At 39.3% G+C, this 21462-nt stretch overlaps 1 protein-coding gene across 1 annotated transcript; it reads left to right on the forward strand.

The window, feature by feature from the left end:
- The first annotated feature begins 6251 nt into the window (after nucleotides 1-6251).
- TMEM41B (transmembrane protein 41B) lies at nucleotides 6252-19666 on the forward strand. The gene is made up of 7 exons (XM_005153254.4): nucleotides 6252-6479; nucleotides 8082-8199; nucleotides 9311-9439; nucleotides 11280-11373; nucleotides 12223-12327; nucleotides 14234-14372; nucleotides 15262-19666. The coding sequence occupies exons 1-7, from the start codon at nucleotides 6401-6403 to the stop codon at nucleotides 15429-15431; spliced, it is 834 nt and encodes a 277-aa protein (XP_005153311.1). The 5' UTR covers nucleotides 6252-6400; the 3' UTR covers nucleotides 15432-19666.
- Nucleotides 19667-21462: the final 1796 nt, after the last annotated feature.

Here is a 21462-nt window from a genome sequence, read left to right on the forward strand (position 1 = left end):
CTGCAGCCAAGTGCTGCATGGCTGAAGTGTTATGCAGCTGTTTTTTAGTCAAGCAAGGACTCTCCTTGCCACTCCACATACTGCTCTCCTCTGGGGCTGCCTCCCTTTCTCTGTGCTGTGGACTGCTGCTCATGTTGGCCACCCCTACAGTGCTGTGCTCAATGATGTATGGGTCGTGCTGGGCTTCACAGGAGTCTGCAGAGGGGGATCTGAGGGAAATAATAAGGAACAATAAGGCACCAGGAAAATTTTCTTGTTTTCAAAATATTTTTACCTCCCTTGCTACCCCTCTGAAGGAGCTGACATTGGCTGAACTCTTCAATGCATTTTCTGCCTGAGCCCATTCCCAGAACTCAGATGCTGAAGGCTGTTGGGATGCGGCAGCTCACAGACTGAGGTGGAGTTGTTCAGCCTTCTTCCTGCCACAAACACTAAGTTACTTATTTCTGTCAGGAGAACACTTGAGATTCCCTATTCCGTAATGAAAACTCCTTCTTTTCCAGACACTTTTAATAAAAGCTTTAACTTTTTACTGTTAGTGCTTTCTGAGTCAGGGGAAAAAACCCAAGAATCAGAAGTAAAGCCTCTGAAGGTTGGTACTAGATTTAAGGAACCTGACAGAGCTTTCATGACCCTTAGCTGGGATGGCATAAGCTTATTACAGGGTATGTTAATTTGCAGCAAGACAAAATAACCTTTAATACCACTCTTCTTGCACTCAAATGTAGGATATGAGTGGACTAACCAGAAAAGTTTCTTTTCCCATTTCATGCACACGATTGGCACATGCAACAGACAGAGGAAAAAAAACAAATGTAACCGGGTATTTAAGGTGATCTATGAACTATTAATCAGGAGCAAAAGCTGCATCAGAACTGAGAATCTGGCTTTTATTATCACCTCTGGGGAGAGAAACATGATAGCTATCTATTTTACTGTGTTTCTCATTAATTAGGCAGTAATGAAAACAGGTACATACTATTAAAAATGTGCATTTTGTACATTTGTACATAGATCTGTGTACAGTGTATTGTATGTTCATAAAACAGACAATAGGAATTAAGAAATAAACCTTCTATTAAAAAAATACCAGGAGAGAAATGAATCTGAACATTTATGATTCCCAAGTTCAGATTCAAATAATTTTAATGCTTACAAGTTTTGATCTCACTTGCTGTTTAATTAATTTTCCAGCTTCTGTCCTTGAGCACTGGCTTTTATAAGTAAAAGCTTTCATTAGCTCTCCTTCTGCTCCAGGATGTTTTCAATTCTTCACTCACATAAACAGTTATCTAGCTAGAAATATGTGTTTATTTCTACTTATCTCACTTGTTGGTGACTTTTTTCTGTTCATTTAAATCAGTGCATTCCATCCTAACTTAACTTGCCTTCTGTGCAGATGCTTACTCACCAGTTAAATCCTCAAACTCTTTATCATAACTAATGAAAGAATGAGCTCATCAAAACTTGAAAACCCCATTCCTTGAAAAGGACATAGGTTTATTTGTTTTAAATCAGAATCTGGATAGAATGACAGTAAAATTTAAATGTTAGATGTTTGATTTCTGACAGATATTGCTTAGCTTACACAGTAGTTGAACATTTTTAATTGTAATCCAGCAAAACCATACTTAGGAGAACTGGGGACAAATGGGCTCTTTCAGAAACCTTGAGCTCAGTTAAAGCTTGTTTATATGGGAACATTGGAACCATATAGCTAAATTAATGTAGATGATGCCAACTTCTCAGAATGACTTCCATATACCATATCATCATTAATCAAATTAGTTAAGGTTAGTTAAAAAAAATGTAATAAAATCTCTTAAGGTGATATGTACTTGTGATTAGTTTGCCAATTACATCACTGGGATAGAAATAGTTAACGAAATGGATCCTTATCATAGAATCATAGAAGAGTTAGGGTTGGAAAGGACCTTAAGATCATCTAGTTCCAACCCCCCTGCCATGGGCAGGGACACCTCACACTAAACCATGCCACCAAAGGCTTCGTCCAACCTGGCCTTTAACACCATTAAGGGATGGAGCATTCACAGCCTCCCTGGGAAACCCATTCCAGTGCCTCACAACCCTAACAGTAAAGAATTTCTTCCTTATATCCAATCTAAACTTCCCCTGTTTAAGTTTTCACCCGTTACCCCTTGTCCTATCACTACAGTCCCTAATGAAGAGGTCCTTCTCAGCATTCTTTAGGCCCCCTTCAGATACTGGAAGGCTGCTATGAGGTCTCCACACAGCCTTCTCTCCAATTTAGAGACTAGGATGTCGTGTGGGACAGTGTCGAACGCTTTGCACAAGTCCAGTTAGATGTCACCTGCTCCACACCTGTCCATCAGTTCCATAGCCCCATCATAGAAGGCCACCAAATTGGTCAGGCAGGATTTCCCCTTAGCGAAGCCATGCTGGCTGTCACCAAGCACCTTGTTGTTTTTCATGTGCCTTAGGATGCCTTCCAGGAGAATCTGCTCCCAGATTTTGCCAGGCACAGAGGTGAGACTGACTGGTCTGTAATTCCCCGGGTCATCCATTTTCCCCTTCCTGAAAACAGGGTTATATTTCCCTTTTTCCAGTCATCAGGAACTTCACCTGACTGCCATGATTTTTCAAATATGATGGACAGATAGACATAGTTTTACATAATAAACATATTAATGCAGTTTTCTTTGAGGTGGTCAGAAAGAGGACAATAAAAGGGGAAAGCAAGAGAAAAGGGTTCTAAATCTGCACATCTGAAGAAATTATTCATATAATTCACTTATTGATATGTGCTCGTGATTTTGGCAATTTTCAGCTAGAAGCTCTCAGGCGTAGGATCACTCTCAAGTCTCCCTTCATCCTCTTGCTGACAATTAGCAAGAGTCAATCCACAAAGGATCAGTTTCAATGACTCAGCATGTGACACATCAGTCCATCCAGGCATGATGTAAAAAAGAAGCAAATACAAGGCTTTATGCTGTGAAAAGACAGCTTTTTCAATTTGATAGAAATAAAACATTCCATCCAACCACCCACAGAAGGAAGTGACCACTTAGCTGCTGTCCTAGTAATTGTCAATGTATTTTGTTCCTTTTAGGCAGCTCAAAAAAGCATTTTTCCTTTTGGTTCACATATAATTTGAAAGAATTCATATTCTGAGTTTAAGGTATATTTAAGAAAAAAATAAATTCCTACAAAGCTTGTGGGCACTTGCCCTGTTCAGTCTATAGCCTCTCCAACTGGAGACCACAGCGCTTTTCTCATTCTTTCCCTGCTGAGCAAAGTATTGTGCAGCATGTGTTCCATATCAGGAGGGGCTTAGAAAGAAGCTCCAAAGACAGAGATTTTATTTTGCTTACAAAGTTATACATTATGTATAGGGGTCACTTTATATGTGAAGAGAGTAAATCTATTGTCAGTCAACAGCTATTGTTCTCAGGACGCTGCAGAATGAAGCTCTTTCTGGCAGTGCTGGTTTTAACCATAGGTCAGAAATTTGCTTGATCACTCACTGAGTTACAGTTACCAAAGATCTTTCTCTTCTGAACACATAAGGGATGTGGCTGACTGTGGCATTTTGCATTCTTTGTTTTCTTCCTAGTAAATGAATCTATTTTAATGTTTTAAATAGAGGATCTGAGTTATTTTATTAACAGAGTGAGTCCTAAGGAACATTCCCCAGATATGTTCCTTTGTTTCCTGAGTGAAGGCAGAGGTTCTGCTGATCTTTGTTAGATGTGGACATCTTTGGAGATGACTGTTCAGATTGTCAGCAGATACTAAACACTGCTGACAGTTTCAAAGTTCAGTAAAATAGCCAACACATTCACAACAGCATTCCCCTCCATGGGGAACCAAGAACAGCATAAAATAATCTAAGAGTCTTCCAATAATCTAGTCTAAGAAGTATCACTTATGCAGTATATTTCAATTTTAAAGTGATCTAGTTAATGAACCCTTAAATTTCACTGTGGCAGCAATTCATAAAGCTGGAGCTCTGTAACACTGAGTTAATTGGAGTTAACATCTCTATTTTTAATGAGACATACTATCACCAGGAGCTTACTGTAGAATCAGCTTTCTGGGAACCATCTGCAGGCCATGAGTTTGTACAAAATAGATAGAGAAACATGGAGCAAATTTTCTTGCTCTAATTGTTTGTTGTATGTCTTACAGTGGTGAAGTGTAGAGAACAGTAGGAACTGTAGAGAATTTAGCAAGAGTAATATGTTTCCCAGCCTGTGCTATCAGATTACCTGCATTTGGGTAAAGAGGGGCAGACTAGGGTAAAGAACTAGAAGGCAGACATGCATTGAAGCAGGCTCTGCCTGACTCTTTTGCTCTGAGTGATTACTGAGCAACAGTACTACAATGTCAGACTACTTGGATTCATGCCCCACCACACAAACCACCACACCAACATGAGAGATAGCCCTTGCAGCATTTAGAATCTATTCCACAGCTTTTAAATTCTGGTACATATTTTATTTATAACTTTCACTATGTGCTTTTTCTCCTCTATTTCAGGATGACTTGGTACACATTTTCCTGGACAATAATCTCATTTACAATTTCACTTCCAACATTCTTCAGTTTAGTACCTATTTGATGTTTTATGAGAAATTATCCAGACAAGAAAGAAGTCCCAGTGTTTGAATCATTTTACGTGGCATACCAGAAACAATGGGATCAGCAGAGAGAGATGACAAACATGATGTGCACTTACAGTAGGGGAAAAATGCTATCTGTTACAATGTCAGCCAGTCCCATCTTGCTAATATGTACAATTTTCTGGTGAAAGGGCTTGAAAAAACAAAGCATTCTGTCATCTAGCACCAATGCCCATAGCAACAATTTCATCGGCCTGACTGGCTCCTAAGGGCATTAGGATTTCTGTACTATCGATTAAAAATATTAGTGAATTACATGACTTAAGTATTTTTAAATACTTAGATTCTAAATGTAGGAAATCCTGACTAAATTAAAGCTTCGTGTGGAACCTGTCAGGAGGTGAAGCTTTACTTGGAGTCTGATTGCAATTTAGTTTGGATTATTTCCTCCCACTGGATTTGGCAGGGGCTGTACTTGTGTAATTGCGTATTAGAGTATTTAAATCTTTAATGAATCATCAACTTCCTGTAGACACTCTGTAACACAAGCAGTTTTGGTACAGTGTAGCAATAAAGCAACACTTTGAAGAGGTCTGCTGTGTGCTGAACTGCATCTTCCTTGCTGCTTTATAAATATCTATGTCAGGAAGTACAGTCTGTAAAATCCTACTGTTATAAAATTACTTAGTTGTTCTATCCTGTACAAGCAATTTAAAAAGATATATTTAACCATGGTATAAGGCTAGTTGCATCCAGAGTATTCAGATAAATGAGCCTGAAGTTAAATGTCAGAATGGTGTCCAGCTCACTCATTACAAAGCCCTGAGGAAGGGCTAGAGATTTGTAAGTAGATACAGCTGGAAAACCGGAGAGGGTGACACACCATGTCCCTCAGCCAACAAGTCTACTAAGTAGCTTATGCAATGTGCGTTCTTTGCACGGTTTCAAAGTGTACTTTGAAGAGAGAGCACTTACTGTAACACTTAGGTGGTGGGAAGAGTTGAAAAGTTAAGAGGTGCACTACTGCCATAAAACTGCATGAGGAAATGAGTGCTTCGAGGTCAGATTCAGTTTGAATGCCAAGGGATGTATGAACACCGGGACATGACCTTACAGCTTTTATGAGGGATTTCAAACCTTCTTACTGACAGAAAGACACGACCAAAATCCTGATACAGCTGATGGGGTTTTCTTTCCTCCCGGGAAAGAGCAATCAAGCTCTGTTGAACCAGCACACTGAAGCTTTCTTCTCGAAAGAAAGGAACAAATCAGATCGAAAATCAAAACTATAAAAGTCAAGTAATGCTTCTTCCCCTCAGACCCCAATGCTGTTGTTCCAGTCCCACTGCGCTACAGCCGTCCGCCTCGGGGTTCCCGCTACCCTCTCTGAGGGAGGATGTAGGCACACACGGAAGTTAAGCCGCTCCCACACCCCCCGCCGTGACTGAGGTAAACCAAGCTCAGAGCCGAGTTTAACCAACCTCCCGTGAGCATGGCCAACCTACCCCTACACCCCATGCCGAAGAGACCAAAGCACACCCCACTACACTGAGGGGGGCACCCTCACACACCTTTTAAGCCGCCCAAACCAGCGGCACTCTGCAGCCGCGCATGCGCCATGCGGCCACTGGGGCGGGGACACTACCGGGACCCGGTGGGGTGAGCAGAGGGGAGGAGTAATCGGTCTCAGTGACCGGTCTCAGTTCGTCTCCTTCCCGTGTCTTTCGGTGCCGGCAAGGCCTGCCCTGGCCTTGGCTCGCCGGTGGGCGGGCGGGCCCAAGGTGTACCGTGGAGCTATGGCGCAGCGGAGGGCGGCGGAGCGCGGGCCTTGCCAAGCGGCGGCGAGTGCCAAGCACCAGCGGCAGCTTCTAGAAGGTGCCGGGGGCTGGGGCAGGGGAGCGAGGGTCCTGCCGGCAGTTAGCTGCAGCACAGGCAGCCGCACGGGCCGCGGACCGTGTCGGTAGGCTCAGAGGGCAACGGCCCCGGTCTGCGCGGGCCGTTAACACGAGCGCTTCAGGGGCAGCCGGTGTGTGGGGGGTGAGGCGGGCCTCTCTCCTGTGAGGAGAGGCTGCGGGAGTTGGGCCTCGTCAGCCGAGAGGAGACTGAGAGGGGATCTCATCAGTGCATATAAATGTCTCAAAAGTGGGTGCCAGGCTCTTTCGCCGTGGTGTCCAGCGACAGGATAAGAAGCAATGGCCATAAGCTAAAATACAAGAAGTTTCACTTCGACATGAGGAGCAACTTCTTTGCACTGAGGAGCATTGGAACAGGGAGCCTGCTTTCTCTGGCCCTGCTTTGGCAGGGGGTTGGACTAGATGATTTTTAGAGGTCACTTCCAACCCCGATGATTCTGTGATTCATGCTTGTAACTGCTACACTGATGTCTCCTTCGCTGTTAGCCAGAGCACACCTGTGGGATCACGCTGACCTCAGAGCGGGTAGAATTGCCAGCTTGTCCAGCCGGCTGTTTTGTCTGTGGGTTTCATTATCCTTTCACTGTGTTTTGCAACAGTGAGCTGGCAGTTTGACCCGCTTGAATGTTGCGCTGTGGTGTTTAGTCATGCCACCAGTATTTGGGACTTAAAATACAGCCTTGCTATTGTTTTGTGTTCTTCAGGTGGCCAAGACTGATGCTCACTGAAGGTGTGCTACCCTGACAGTGTCAGTGTTTTAATACATATGCACCCTAGTGTGGATGCAGCGAGTTCTTACTGTCTATTCCTCGCTGTTTTAAATTCTGTGTGGGTGTAGCTGTGTTTGTGCCAATTGTTGTATTGTATGTATGTGGTCATATTGGTAAAAATCTGAAGTATAGAAGAGGCCTAAAATGTAATTGTGTCACATATTGAACTCCTATGGCTTCCTTTACACAAGAATTCTGAAGCTAATAAAAGCTTGTTTAGAAATATCCAAGAGAAGTCTGTGAGTGTAAAATATGTGTAATTCTGAAGTCTTGGGAACTGTAATCCTTATATCCCAAGTTGGTGTGTGTTTGCATATGTTTTTTCCTGATGAGTGTGTCTGTCCTGACTGGCTACTGGCTCTGGTGCCCTTTCTTAGGAGGGGAAAAAATATAGTGAGCATGTCCAGAATTGCATTACCATACTGAAGATTTAAGTTTGAGTTAAATCTTTAGGTAGCCAGACTGGCAAATGTCTGGCAAAAAAAGTTAAAAATACATGTGGCTTACTTTGTTTTGCTGTTTTTGTTTTTATGAATTTATTGATGCTTAAATTATTATGAATTGTAGAAGTTGACTTCTACAATATGTTTGCCAGTGTAAGAACTTCAGATGTATTTGAAAGCTTTCAGGGAATGTGAGCAGTGTGTTGTATATATTATTGAGGGCATTGATGGGAAGATCATGTCCACAGAGAACTTACTTTGAAGTTTCCTTATACTACAAGTTTGAAGCCTGTTGTAAGAGCAGTGGTATTTTGTTTTGGCTTTTTTAACTTTGTTATTGTTGAATTTCAGGAAAAGCTCAGGCAGAAGGTGGATCAGCTCGGACATCACTGCTTATATTAGTGTCCATCTTCTCATTGGCTGCTTTCCTTATGTTCCTGGTATATAGAAATTTCCCACAACTTAGTGAGTAAGTATGGTAGAAAAGGTTAATTTATTTGCTTTTCATTCAGTACCAAATTGTAGAGGAACCTACATGGGGTTAAGTGATTTTTAAACTGACATGAGTTAATTATAGACAGAACCTAATGTAAATGTGAATTTATAACCTGGAGTGCTAGGATACAATGCATTAATATTGAACTACTAACTGGTAGGTTCTGTGAAAACAGAGTTTTACTTGACCTAGGATTTGTCTGCCACAGTTGAGACACCATGTTTTGAAAAGTTGCTTGCTGTCACATTAGCAGTGGTAACTTGCTATGTTCTTAATGCTCTTCAGCTGAGAGGGAAAGCATGCTTGGGTAGGCCTAGGTTTGTTTGAAAATTCCTTGTGTGCTGGCATAACTGGAGGCTGTCATCAGGAGGGGACATCCTTCTTCTTTCATATCTAAGCTTCATGTCCTTCTTTTCTCCTTTTTGTTGCATCTAGTGCTTGTGTTGGAAAGACAGATAGTTTGACAGGATGGAAGTCTGCTTGTCTGACAATTTTCTTTTTTTCTTTTAGTAGTTATTTTTCTGTCTGATTAACTTGCTCAACAAGTTCAGTTTGCAACAATCCAGTCACTAAGTCTGGTACAGCGGAAGAGAGGACACTCAACTGTGCTGCCCAGGGTTGCACCAGATTAAGGTGTGACATGAGATTTTGCTCTTAAAGCTTTGTTTGTTTGTGAGGTAAAACTTTGCTGCTGCTCTTGCTGCACTTCAGATGTTAGGACCCTAGTGCTGAGGCAGTTACAGTTGGTTTTGGCTGAAATGTTGAGCGTTGTTCAGTTGCCAAGGTTTGGTTTGCGTAATTATTTGGTTTTGATCAGTACTTGGTAAGAAAATAAATAATTCTAGGAATGAAGCAGATTATTGTAATAAATAAAGTTTGCAAATATCTAAAATTGAGGATTTTCTAATGCAAAACATATGGTAAATATTGTGTTCATCTGAGAATGTTATCACAATAATTCATGTGGTTTGTTTGATGAGGCTGCAGTTTAGTGATGAATTACCTATATATTCAGTAACTAATTTTATTACACTGTTTGATTATACTCACCACCACTTCTGCTTTTTTTTTTCTTTTTCTGCAGAGAAGAAAGAGAATGTATAAAGGTTCCTAGAGATATGGATGATGCGAAGGCCTTGGGGAAAGTTCTGTCCAAGTATAAGGATACATTTTATGTTCAAGTGTTAGTGGCTTATTTTGCCACATATGTTTTGTATCCTTTTTCAAATATAAAGGGCAGTTTTGATATTCAAGGCCCGCCTGGACAAGTTCCTGTGTGATGTACTCTAGGTTACCCTGCTCTTGCAGGGGGGTTGGACTAGATGATCTTTCGAGGTCCCTTCCAACCCTTGGGATTCTGTGATTCTGTGATGTCATATTTATCTCGAAAAGAAATCGTTTATGTTCTTGATTATGGGTGAAGGTTAACCTACCTATTGTGGTTATGGACACAAATATTCCAAAATCTTTAAACTTAAAAACATTTCTTTCGTGTTTCAGTATGCTTTTTGGACTGCAAGAAAGGATTGAGTAGAAAGAAATTGATGCATCATCTATAGTAGTAAATGGTGGGGATTTCAATGGAGCTTCACCTTGACTCTCTGTTATGGACAGTACTTTTAGCTTTGATACCAGACTTGGTCTCATTTTACTGTTTTGCTAACTCTTTTAATTGCAAACTGAATTTCCAGTCAGAAATTACTGTTGATCCTAAAGAGTACTGAAGATTACTGCACTGTTCTTCCTTGAGATGTTCACAATTGCCATGTCAGGGTGATTTACAGAATATTCTGCAGCATTTCTAAAGGAAAGTGTTTTGAGCCTTTTTTCATCTCTGCAGTGCCCATATTAAAAAAAATTCCTTTTAGAGAGCGAAATTTCTGAAGTAGTTTCTGCCTGGGGAGACACAAAGACTACTTGTGTTCCTTGTTAACTTTTTTTTTCTGAGTGCTGTATCTATTAATCATTAAACACACTCTTAACAGGAACACTTAACTAAAGGTTAATAACCTAAAATCTGTGTAAGAGGTCTGTTTTATAGTTTAATTCAGGAGGCTTTTGTAACTCGGAGAAAAATCAGCATTGGATGTGCCATTAGTAAGTGTCCTCTAGCTTGGTCTTTTTAGGTGTAGTTCACAAGTAATAGGTTTATGAAGAAAATTAAATTTTTATTTTATATATTAACAAGAAGTAGAACAGAATTAGCTGTTTATTGAATTACTGTAGCAGCTGATGACACTTAGTCTCTTAGCAGTACCCCGTGTTCAGCTGGCAAGCATGTTACAGTTATCTCAGAACCTTGACACAGAAAAAGTTGTACTGGTTCTAATGGACTTGAGGAAGATTACTGGGCTTTGTGGTATTTCAGGCAATTCAACTCAGATATAATAGTTTGCAGATATAATTTTGCTTTATATTTCTATTTGAAGTGGGCAATACATCCTAGTCTCAAGCATACCTAGCAAGTCTTAAGCTCAAGGGCCTGTTTGCTTATGATGCAGAAACTTAATTTTTGTCTTTTTGAAAAATTCTGACTGAAATTAGTGATCATGTGTCCTAGTTTTATCTAGTGATTTCACCATATCTATTTGTAAGGAAGTAGAAATTGCCTACATGCATGTCTGTCTTCCCTGAAACTCATAGTAGTTAATGGGCTTGGGCAGTTCTGTGAACATTTCAGAGAGAATATCTGAAATCTGCATATCTCTAGTCAACATTGTAAAATCAGAAGTATGTGTTTCCTGTAATGTTATGATAAATTTCCAGTGTCAATTGGAGCACAGAGAAAGAAGAACGTAGAACAGCTTTTATTACTTAGTGACTAATTTTTGTATGTGTAATGATCAATCTACTGCTTGTTCCTCATGGGCTTTTTTTCTCCTCTGCAAATGTGTTCTGAAATAAAGATCTTTAGAAGCTATGCCTATTTATATTTTTCAACTGTAATATATATATCCTGACTGCTTATAAAATTAAGAAATGGGTAGCTTTTAATTTTGTTTGGTTTGTTTTGTGGTTTGTTTTTCTTTTTTCCTTAAGTAAAATGCACCCAGCTTGCAAACGTTTGCTATTCCTGGGTCTATATTTCTCAGTATCCTGTCAGGGTTTCTTTATCCCTTTCCATTGGCCTTATTTCTTGTTTGTCTGGTAAGTATGAAAACTAGTTTGTCAGGGCACGTATTTCTGTCTATTTGGAATATAACCAATCATCTGATCAGCTTCCTGTTTGAAATTATCAGTCTAAGTGAAATAGGGGTGTACTTCAGTTTCTGAGGAATAAGTAAGTTCTCATTCAGCTCTATAGTGAGAATGGTGTTACCCACAAAATTCACTGTAGCATTGGATGATGATCCAAAGGACTAAACTATTTCTCAAAATTTTCTTAATACATGGAGGCATCCGAGTATGAATCAGCCAGAGTATCCTTTAAATTTGTTTAGCATCCAGCAGAACCCAATTGTAATTTCAGAAGTTATCGCACAGCAAAACACATTTATTTTTAAATGGCTTACCTACCTAAGAAGCCTCATTTAAGATTCAAAATGTATGTTAATGACAAGCTTCAAAAAATACATAAAAAAGATGCAGTCATAATGAGCTGTAGTACATAAGAATGAGATAATTGAGTAGGTATAGATGACCAAGTCAATGATTTTTTTCAAGTTAACATCTCTTTAATGATGTTGTGCCCCTTATTTGCAAAGCTTTCACTGTTCAAAATCTTAAAACTGTAGAAGCATTCAATATTAACTGGTAAGTAATCAGCATTGTCTACTTTGAATGTTAAGATTGATCTACATGCCCTGGAAATAAAGGAACTGTCTTGTCTAAGAACATCATTCTTAGAGAGTGCATATACTGCTGAAGGAGAGCCCCTCAGCCCCAGTGGAGGGCTGCATAGTGGCAGGTATTATGCAGCTGTGTAGGTAATAGGGATGTAAGGCTAAGATTGATTAGATTTTCTGCTCATTTGTTCTTTCTTTTTTTGTTTTTCAGTGTTCTGGACTTGGAGCTTCATTTTGCTATATGCTTTCATACCTAGTGGGACGTCCTGTTGTATACAGATATTTAACAGAAAAAGCAGTAAAATGGTCAGAACAGGTAAATTTTTTAGAGATGCTGAAATTTGTCAGAAAATGTGTAGTATGATAGCATAGAAAACCAGGGCTTCATGCTTATGTCTCTAGTTACAAACAAAGGATTCTGCCTCCTTTCTAACACTGTGTAATTACTTTCTCTGAGCATTTTTGAACAGTGGGGAGTATTCCTGTTTTTATGGTATTTCCTGTGAGGAAGTTATTTTTACCTAGGAAGAGTTTGCAACTGATAACCCCCCTGATTTAGTGGATGTCAGTAGGAAACCTCTCCAGTTTCAATTTAAAATAATAGCTCTCCTAACATCAGAACTAATGAAAACTGGGTTTGTGTTATTTATAGGGGAAGAAAACACATAGCTGTATGTTTGATTGCAAAACCTTAATTTGAAGATGATGTGGTTGGAGCATTTGGAAACTTTTACAGTATCTGATACCATTACTTTCAGCAAATGCTAGTTGTCAGATGAAGTTAAAAATTTGTAATTCAGAATAATAGTGTGAATAGTATTTGGCCTCATGGCTCTTGCTTTGATACTGTGAAACATGAGTTGGGTTTTTCTGGGGAGCAAGTATGAAGCACAATTTGCAAATGTATTCTGTTCAAGATTTTTTTTTATTCATGTAAAAATAGTCCAAACTTCTTCCATATGAGATGTAGAACTGAGTCTGATACATTTGACCTTATTAAATAATACAGTAGTATTTTGACTCTCGACCCAAGTAAATCCTGGTATCACAGTGTAATCTTGAGGCTGTTCTGGACAACAAATGATTACTACTTCCACTAATAGAACTGGATATGTGATTTAAAATTATGTGATTACATGTGCAGCTCATAACTCACTGTTTGCAGGTTAATTGAACTATATCATAATTGCATTTTGAGAACTAAGATGCAGGGTTAGTCAAGGTTTAAATATTTGTCCTTCACTAAGATTAAAAAACCCACAGTAGTATTACGGAACAATAGCAGGACTACTGACTTCAGTGTTGTAGTTAAAGCTAAAGCTGAGGGGGGGGGGAAAAAGTTGCTACATGAGATTTAGGATGGAACTGCAATCATACGATGTTTGATTTCAGTTGTCTGGGGCCAGATGACCATGTTTGGGCTTGGTGAAGGCCTGCCAGGATAGGCCAGAAATGGTGTATGTTTTGCTATTCTTAAAAGTTGGTTTGAGGTTACAGTACTCGCTTGAAAGGGCTGATGTACTAAAATAGGCTGGAAGGAGAAGAGACTTTGATATAGTCCTAGTGTAATGAACTGGGCTAGACTCTAGACTTGAGAATATAACTAAGACTGTACATGAAGTTGGGGCTATTGTGGTTGCTCCTGAGTAAGTAACACTAGGTGTTCTGACGTCTGGGTTAGATAGGTTTTGCAACTACCTTGGCAGCAGCCACCTGATGAACTTCAGAACCATGATCTAGGTAAGTTTTCAAGACAGGAATACAGCTGTATTTGAAGTTTTATCATGAGTTACCATGGAATGGTTTAGGAGCAAATATTGCTGCTAGTTCCTGCAAAAGCTTTAGAAATAGGATGACAAGCTGGCCATGCTGATTTGGGCTACAGTTAGTCAGAGGTTGCTGTGTTCAGGTTAGGGTTAGGCTTGCTGCTGTGCCTAATTACGTTTTTGCTGTTTATGTTGGCTGATTCATTGCCATGCTCCACTACAGACTGGTATTTCCAGACTAACTTCAGTACTGCTTAACAGTTGATTCACTGATGACTCTTCCTTGAGTCACTCATTGTTTAGCTGACTTTTATGTTTGCAACTTGTAACTTTCTACAAGAAAGTTACTCAGAAACCCGTAAAAATACTCTTGTAGTAAAATAATTGTTTATTTCATGTATTTTCAAGGCAGGCATTTTTTTACTGATTATTTTGTTGTCGGTTTTGTTTTGACAGGTAGAACGACACAGAGAACACCTCATTAACTACATAATATTTTTGAGAATAACACCTTTTCTTCCCAATTGGTTTATCAATATAACATCTCCTGTAATTAATGTGCCATTGAAAGTATTTTTCATTGGCACTTTTCTAGGTAAGTATTCTGGCTGGTGACTCGTGGTTTGGGGTAGCCAGCAGGGGTATTCTTTGCACCTGTGTATGAGTTATTCAGCAGACATCACCACCTAGTGGACAGCCAAACGATTACACAAGGATATTTTTGTATTTCTCGATGTGTGACGCTTGTACCCTCAAGATTTTTAGTAGTCAGGACTATTCTGATACATTGAGTGAGAGGTAACAAGCTCAGCCTTCATTACTTGATTAACAAAACATACATTATAAGAACACTCTTGGTAACTTTTTGTTTCAATCAGTGACTAAACACCTTCCTCAACATCTTTAAGTTCCTCTTTTGAATTCAGTATAACTGTGTGAGGATGTATGGGACTTTGATCTGAAGGACTTTTAATCCCCACTCCATTTGGTTCATCATACTATATCTTCCTAGGAGTGAATTAATAATTTAACTAATGTAGTGCTAAACACTTTTTGCATCCTTTTGCAAGCGATTTTTAATCTGCTTAGGAAACTATCCATATTTTTTGTTTATGAACTTAAAATTGGTTTGTAGAGAGAGCCTGAAATCTGCAGAGTCTAAAGAGCAAAGATTCTTTTATTAGTTACCTGTGTTTGGTATTAAAAATATTTAAAATGGCATAAAGTCAATTCTTTTGATAAGGGCTTTTTTTGTCTTTGATTTTTATATTTATACTTCTCTTAAAAAAAAACCCCAAAAAAAACCCCCCGAAAACACCAAAACCCCAAACCCCCCCCAAACGTGCAAGGCAACAGAGTCTGAAATTTTGGGTCTTAAAAGTTTGACTAATTTATGCTTTGTTGGTTTATTTATTTCTTTATTTTTTCTGACAAGCTGTTTTTTTGTTCCTTTGCCTTCCTACCATTCTAATTCCCCACTCCAGGTGTGGCACCACCATCTTTTGTAGCCATTAAGGCAGGAACAACGCTGTACCAACTTACAACAGCAGGGGAAGCTGTTTCCTGGAACTCTGTTTTTGTTCTCATGATTCTAGCCATCCTCTCCATCCTACCAGCTGTCTTCCAGAAGAAACTGAAACAGAAGTTTGAATAAGGATCAGACTGGACCAGAATTTTCCATACTTCATCTCAGGATCAGCACTTCTGATATTTGTATATTTGCTTTTCTATTGGATCTTAAACAATTAAAGAGGAGGCTTGTAATTGATAAGAATGTCTTTAAATGAACACATGGCCCAGAACTGAAGGAACTGTGTTCAGAAATGTACTACATACAGTTTTGTAACCAAACCATCAGTGTTTTACTTTGGGAGGGGGTGTGTGCGGCACTGAGGATGAGGGAAGTGTAAACACAGATTGAACATTTTGCTCTGATTATATGCAGAGCAAAAAATGTAATGTAGACATAAACTACAGATACTGCTTTCTAAAACTTGGAGGAAACCTTAATTATTCAGTCCAGTTTTGTAATATTCTCTGTAGGCATGCATGTGATCTGGTCTGGGTGCATTTCCTCATCAACAATATTTCTGTTTTTTTTCCCTTGGGAGTTCCATGATAATAACAATATAATAACGGTGCTCACTCAGAAACAAAGGGGGTTTTGCAGTACTTTAATTGCAATGATATTCTCATTCTGATTGTTTACTTCTACTTATTAGCGCTGTGTGGATTTAAATACTTGAACTGACATCTGCTTTAACAGATTTAACTGGATTAACAATGGCAAAGTGTCACATCATTCCCTCTTGTCCTCTGTAAAGTTTTATTCTGGGGAAGATATGAAAAGGGAGAGAGCAGGTTAGAATTATGATCGTTGCTGGTTGATGATTCTGACTTTCTAATTTTTATTTTTTTAATGTTGATTATTTTGCCAATATTTCACTTGCTTAGATTTATCCTGCCCATTTAAGAAAATGATTGTATGATCATATAAAACTTTCAGTTCTCAAAAATTTAAAAATGTTTAAGCAATTGTCATAGTTTAGCCCTAGCCAGTAACTTAGCACCACGCAGCCATTTGCTCATTCTCCGTTTTGCCCCCCCTCCACAGGGCAGGATGGGGTGGAGACTCAAAAGAATGTAAACCCCACGGGTTGAGGTAAGAACAGTCCAGTAACTAAAAAAAAGTAAAATATAGTGATAATAGATACCAACAATAATAACAAAAATTATAGTAGGAAAGGATAACAACAAAGAAAGCTCAGAAAACACAGTTGCTGATCGCCTGCTGACCACTACCCAGCCAGACCTGAGCAGCGATCGGTCCTTTCTGGGTGACTCCACCCAGTTTATATGCTGGTCATGACATGCTGTGGTATGGATGTGGTAGCCCCTTTGGCTAGGTTGGGTCAGGTGTCCTGTCTCTTCTGCCTCCTGCCTTCTCCTGCCCCCCTCCTCACTGGCAGAGCATGAGAGACTGAAAAGTCCTTGACCAGAGTAAGCACTGCTCAGCAGTAACTCAACTATTGGTGTGTTACCAGCATTATTCTCAGACTAAAGCCAAAACACTGAACTAAAACTAAAGCACTGCAACAGCTGCTAGGAAGAAATTTAACAGCTGAAACCAGGACTGTATCTGCCCCTTATTCTATAGCATTTATATCAAGCTCATGTTCCACATTTTCCAGTATACCAGTATCCTTTTTGTCTCTTTTAGATATGTATGTGTATATACATATATACACACACACACACAGAGAGAGGTATCATTCCTTAGGCCGTGGGCCATCCCTATGAAGTTTGCTGCATTCATTCAGTCCATGATCTGTTGTAACAGTTCTTCAGGGCAGGAGACATGGTGTGTGGTGTTAGACTGTTGCCTGATGATGTCACCACTGATCTCATCTGGTCTCATCAAAGTTCATTCTTTGTTGGGGTGATGATCTGAGGGAAGTCAGGTTCAGTTGATGGTGACCTGAGGACAGTACTGGGAGACTCCTGCTGCTGCTGCCAGTTTTTCCCATGACTTCTCTGCCGATGATGATGACAGTACATATTTTCAGAGCCCGGAGTGGCAGAGATGGGCATATAGCTGATGGGCTATAGAAGCCTTATATAGCGGGCAACAGCGTGTAATTGAGTTTATTGGCTGTTTTCTCCCCAAATTAAATCCCCTTGAGGTACACACCAGACTTCTGCATCTTCTCACATTACCCACCAAGTATATCCAGGTTCCTGAGCAAAAGCAATCTCATAAGTGGGTTTGCCTTTACCTGAAGCAGGAATAACCCAGACTGTCTTCCCCAGCAATTTATGTGCACCACAGGAACTTCATCCCCCTCTGCAGTACATAAAAGTTCTGATTGGGCTGGGCTAGCCCTGTTGACAGATCCCCTAGTGTTGACCAGCCATGTGGCTTTTGGTAAATGTGTATCCCAGTGTTTGAAAGCCCCACTGCCCATTGCTCTCAGTGTAGTTTTTAACAGGCCATTGTACCATTTGATTTTCCCAGAGGCTGATGGGGATATGCTGTGGGGACAGTCATGATGTGCTGTGGTATGGAAGAATCTGCTAGGAAGAAAATTAGCTGTTAAGCTGAAACCAGCACAGCAGTGTAATTTTAATTGCCATTTCTCAAGTATAAAATTTCCCATTGCAGGTTGATTAGCTAGAAGACATGTCAGGTAGGCAAACTGGTGCAATTCTTACTAAAAAGCTGATTCTGAATAATACTCAAAGCATCATGTAACAGAAGGTTTTTGTGTCAGTGTATATAAAATTGACAGGATTGTTCTATTGTCTGGTAAGTCAGTAACTGGCAGGGGGCAACCAGCTATGATTTACTTTTAAGAAGACGTATATATATTCACTCAGTAAGGTATATGATACCTCTCCTTGTATGCTTTTAACTGTTGTAGCTTGTAATGTTAGTGGAATTCCATAAAGTGATGCCCTGATCAGCAAAGAACTGGGGTGTGCATTAAAGTTTTATCCTACTGAAACCAGTGCTGCTTATATGCTTTAAGTTGGTACCCCTAAAGTATCTTGCTGAAATGGCAGTTGGCACATTAGCCTATGCTCCAATTCAATCACTTATTTGTGTCTTCATGTTACCATACGATAGATCATTGAGAGCAGTTCCATAAATGTGATAATGTGGAAGGTACTGCTACCATATAGAGTTTTGTTTTTTTTTTGTAACATAATGTTAATTGACTCCTTCACAGTATTACATGTAAATATTCAGTAAATATTGTTGATATACTGTCTTTTATTTAAATTCAGGCTGTACAGTAAATGGTATTTTTGACATAGATGGGTAAAGAAATCCATATCACTACTGTTTGCAAGTTTATTGTAAGAGCATTTAGCCTCAGCAGTTGGTTTGTTATTAGAATTTACTCTAAAAGTGTACATTATTGGCATCTAAAACTGAGCAGTGATTACGTCTGTTGCTGCAGGTTTGATCTCAGAGGTTGCCTACCCAGGGGATTTATTCCATAGTAAACTTTAGTGTGAATTTAGCTGTTGTAAGCAAGTGTCTCCTGGACTGTTGGCGTGTGAAGGTGCTGTACATTTACAGCCTACTTTTCTGCATAGTTAGTTTTTCGTGCAGAGGAACTGTCAGAATAAACTACTTACTACTTATTGCCCAGTGTTTTTCTTAGAACTTGTCTCAATCTCTGCAGATGCTTTTGTGAAATCCTTTCTGTGCTATATAAAGCCAGTGTTTGGTGGAACCAAGGTTCTAAAGACTAAAGAGGGAACACTAAATGCTAAAGAAGGAACTGAACTTTTTCAGTTTAACGTGAATCATGCTATTGCTTGACATTTTCACTTGAGTTGTATTTCACTGTGTAGATGGGATCAGGCTATGCCATTGAAAAACCTGTTGTGTTTCAGCCATGGACTGTGTTCCCATCACAGTGGCTAAAAGCCTTAAGACTTTAAAAAGGTCAAAAATAAGGTTCTTTCCTTTTGCAAGACCCTAGTGTTTTGTTTTTTTTTTAAACCTGTTCCTTCTGTTGTTGATCTTCAGCTGCCTATGGCCCCAAGTAGTTTCCTACCCTCATGAGGACTAGGGGTGGTAAGGAGTAAGGAAGGCCTTGTGAAAAAAGACAAAAAAGCACTGTGTTGTGGAATACTCTACTAGCCTACATTTTTAGGGACTCCAGCAAGTGATCCAAGAGATAGCTGTAATATGTTGATAGGAAGAGAGTGACTACCATGAAATGAACCAGGACACACAGGTGTAGCTTTGATTTTACTTGCAAGGAGTTTTGAGCTGTTAGGTGACCTACCTTTTGGAATGTTTTGTGATGCCTGCATGACATCATCACTAAATGTCTCTTGCTGTTTGATAATAAAGCTATTACATAAAACATGGAACATTGTATCTTTTAGTACAATGAAGCATACTAAACTTCACATTAAGCTTATCTTTTTTATTGACCTGTTTAAAAGGGATGAATTCTTCTTAAATGGTGTTTTTAATGACTGATTAAAGATTAAACTGAGCTGTCTACATCTGTAGATGAGATTAATTTTATTTCTACCTCTATTTCAGAATATGTAGATAAACTTGACTTTTCTAATTTCTCACAACAGTAATTTTGAAAAGTTTTTGTATTTTGCACTGAAAGGCGTAATTTGCTCTTTTATGAATTCTTGATGAAAGGCTCATGTGCTGAAGTTATAATTCATCTTCCCTTTATATTCCATTTTTTCCAGTTTATGAAATTCTTTTTGTGCCTTGTATAGAAAATTGATGCTGAAAGCTTGCCAAAGGTTAAGAAAACAGAAATAAAAGGTATGAAGTCTTTCTTAAAAAGTTAGTGAATGATGCTATTATGTAAAGTCAAGCATGGCTTTTGTTGTTAGGTAACTCTGAAAGATTTTTGTGTGTTGTTGCTGAGCCTATTCATCCTGTATAGTTTCTGTGATAACCTATTTTTATGACAGTAACTAAAATGCAGTGTGGATTTCTCTGCTTTGCATTAGAACTGATGTATGTTTCCTGCTTCATAATTTGCAGTTCACTGGGATTAAGCTGCTTTACCAGCAGAACAGACTCAGCCAGGTAGCTGATCCAGGACTGAAATACCCAGCAGTTACTGCAGGTACAATTTTGTCAATGTACAGACTAGCTGAAACAGGAGCCTTTGTGAGAGTGTCGCTACAGGAATGAAATTCATACCTCCAGTGTTTTGCACTAGAAATTTATTAAAAGAACAAACCAGGAAATGCATTTCTTGTTTAGTTATGTACTTTTTTTCTTTCTTGTAATAGCAGTGGAGTAATAACTCTGGGAATTGTGGGAGCTGAAGCACTAAGAATCATGCCTTCTAGTAAAATTCTTCTGTTCAAAATTAAGTTGGGCACAGAGAACAAACCCTGTTCCAGAAGTGCTGCCTGGGTGCCTGTCCATTCCTTATCACCCACTACAGAGCTTTGTCAGAAAAGGGAAGTCTAACTATCCCTCAAATATATAATACTCTGTTTTTCATAATGTGGGACAATCACTTTTGCAAGATTACAGAATAGTTTTGCATGGTTGGGGTTTTTTTAGGGTTTTTTTACCCCTCCAGAAGGCTGAAAAAAATACAGGTCAAATTACAGAAAACTTTCCTTCTGTTGTAAATGGTGTGAGGTTTGTGAATCATGTATTTCAGTAGAGCAGTGTTAAGAGGGAAGAGAAAAGTTTTTACAGGAATGTGGGATCCAGAGTGAGCTTTTCGGATTTTCCCTCAGAGAGAAGTCAGTTATTCTGATTATTTCTATGACCAATCGATGTCTTGCAATGATACACATTTCTGTTTACCTCTCAGCTAGTGGCTCTTTAGCTCCAGGTCACCCAAACTGAAGAAGTTATGGCCTTTAAATAATGGCAATTAATATGAATAAGAGCATAATATGTTTACTAACATACCATAACTCCCCTTCCTGACCTACTGTAATAATTCATGTTTCATTGTTTCCTAGTACACAAGGAAGAATTTGGGTCTGGATTATGAGAGCTAAATCAATTACTGGTGTATAACTATGCAAGAGGCCTTGTAAAAGCTTCTTTCTGTAGATGGTCTTCAAAGCAGAGAAAATTCTGCTTCTGCACATCTCTAGGACTTCAGTATCATCATCATAGCCTCAGGAGGTCAGCAGGCTCTGGAGAGGAGTGGGAGTGC

This window comes from Melopsittacus undulatus, chromosome 4 (assembly GCF_012275295.1).
Source record: "Melopsittacus undulatus isolate bMelUnd1 chromosome 4, bMelUnd1.mat.Z, whole genome shotgun sequence".
NCBI classification, from domain to species: Eukaryota; Metazoa; Chordata; class Aves; order Psittaciformes; family Psittaculidae; genus Melopsittacus; species Melopsittacus undulatus.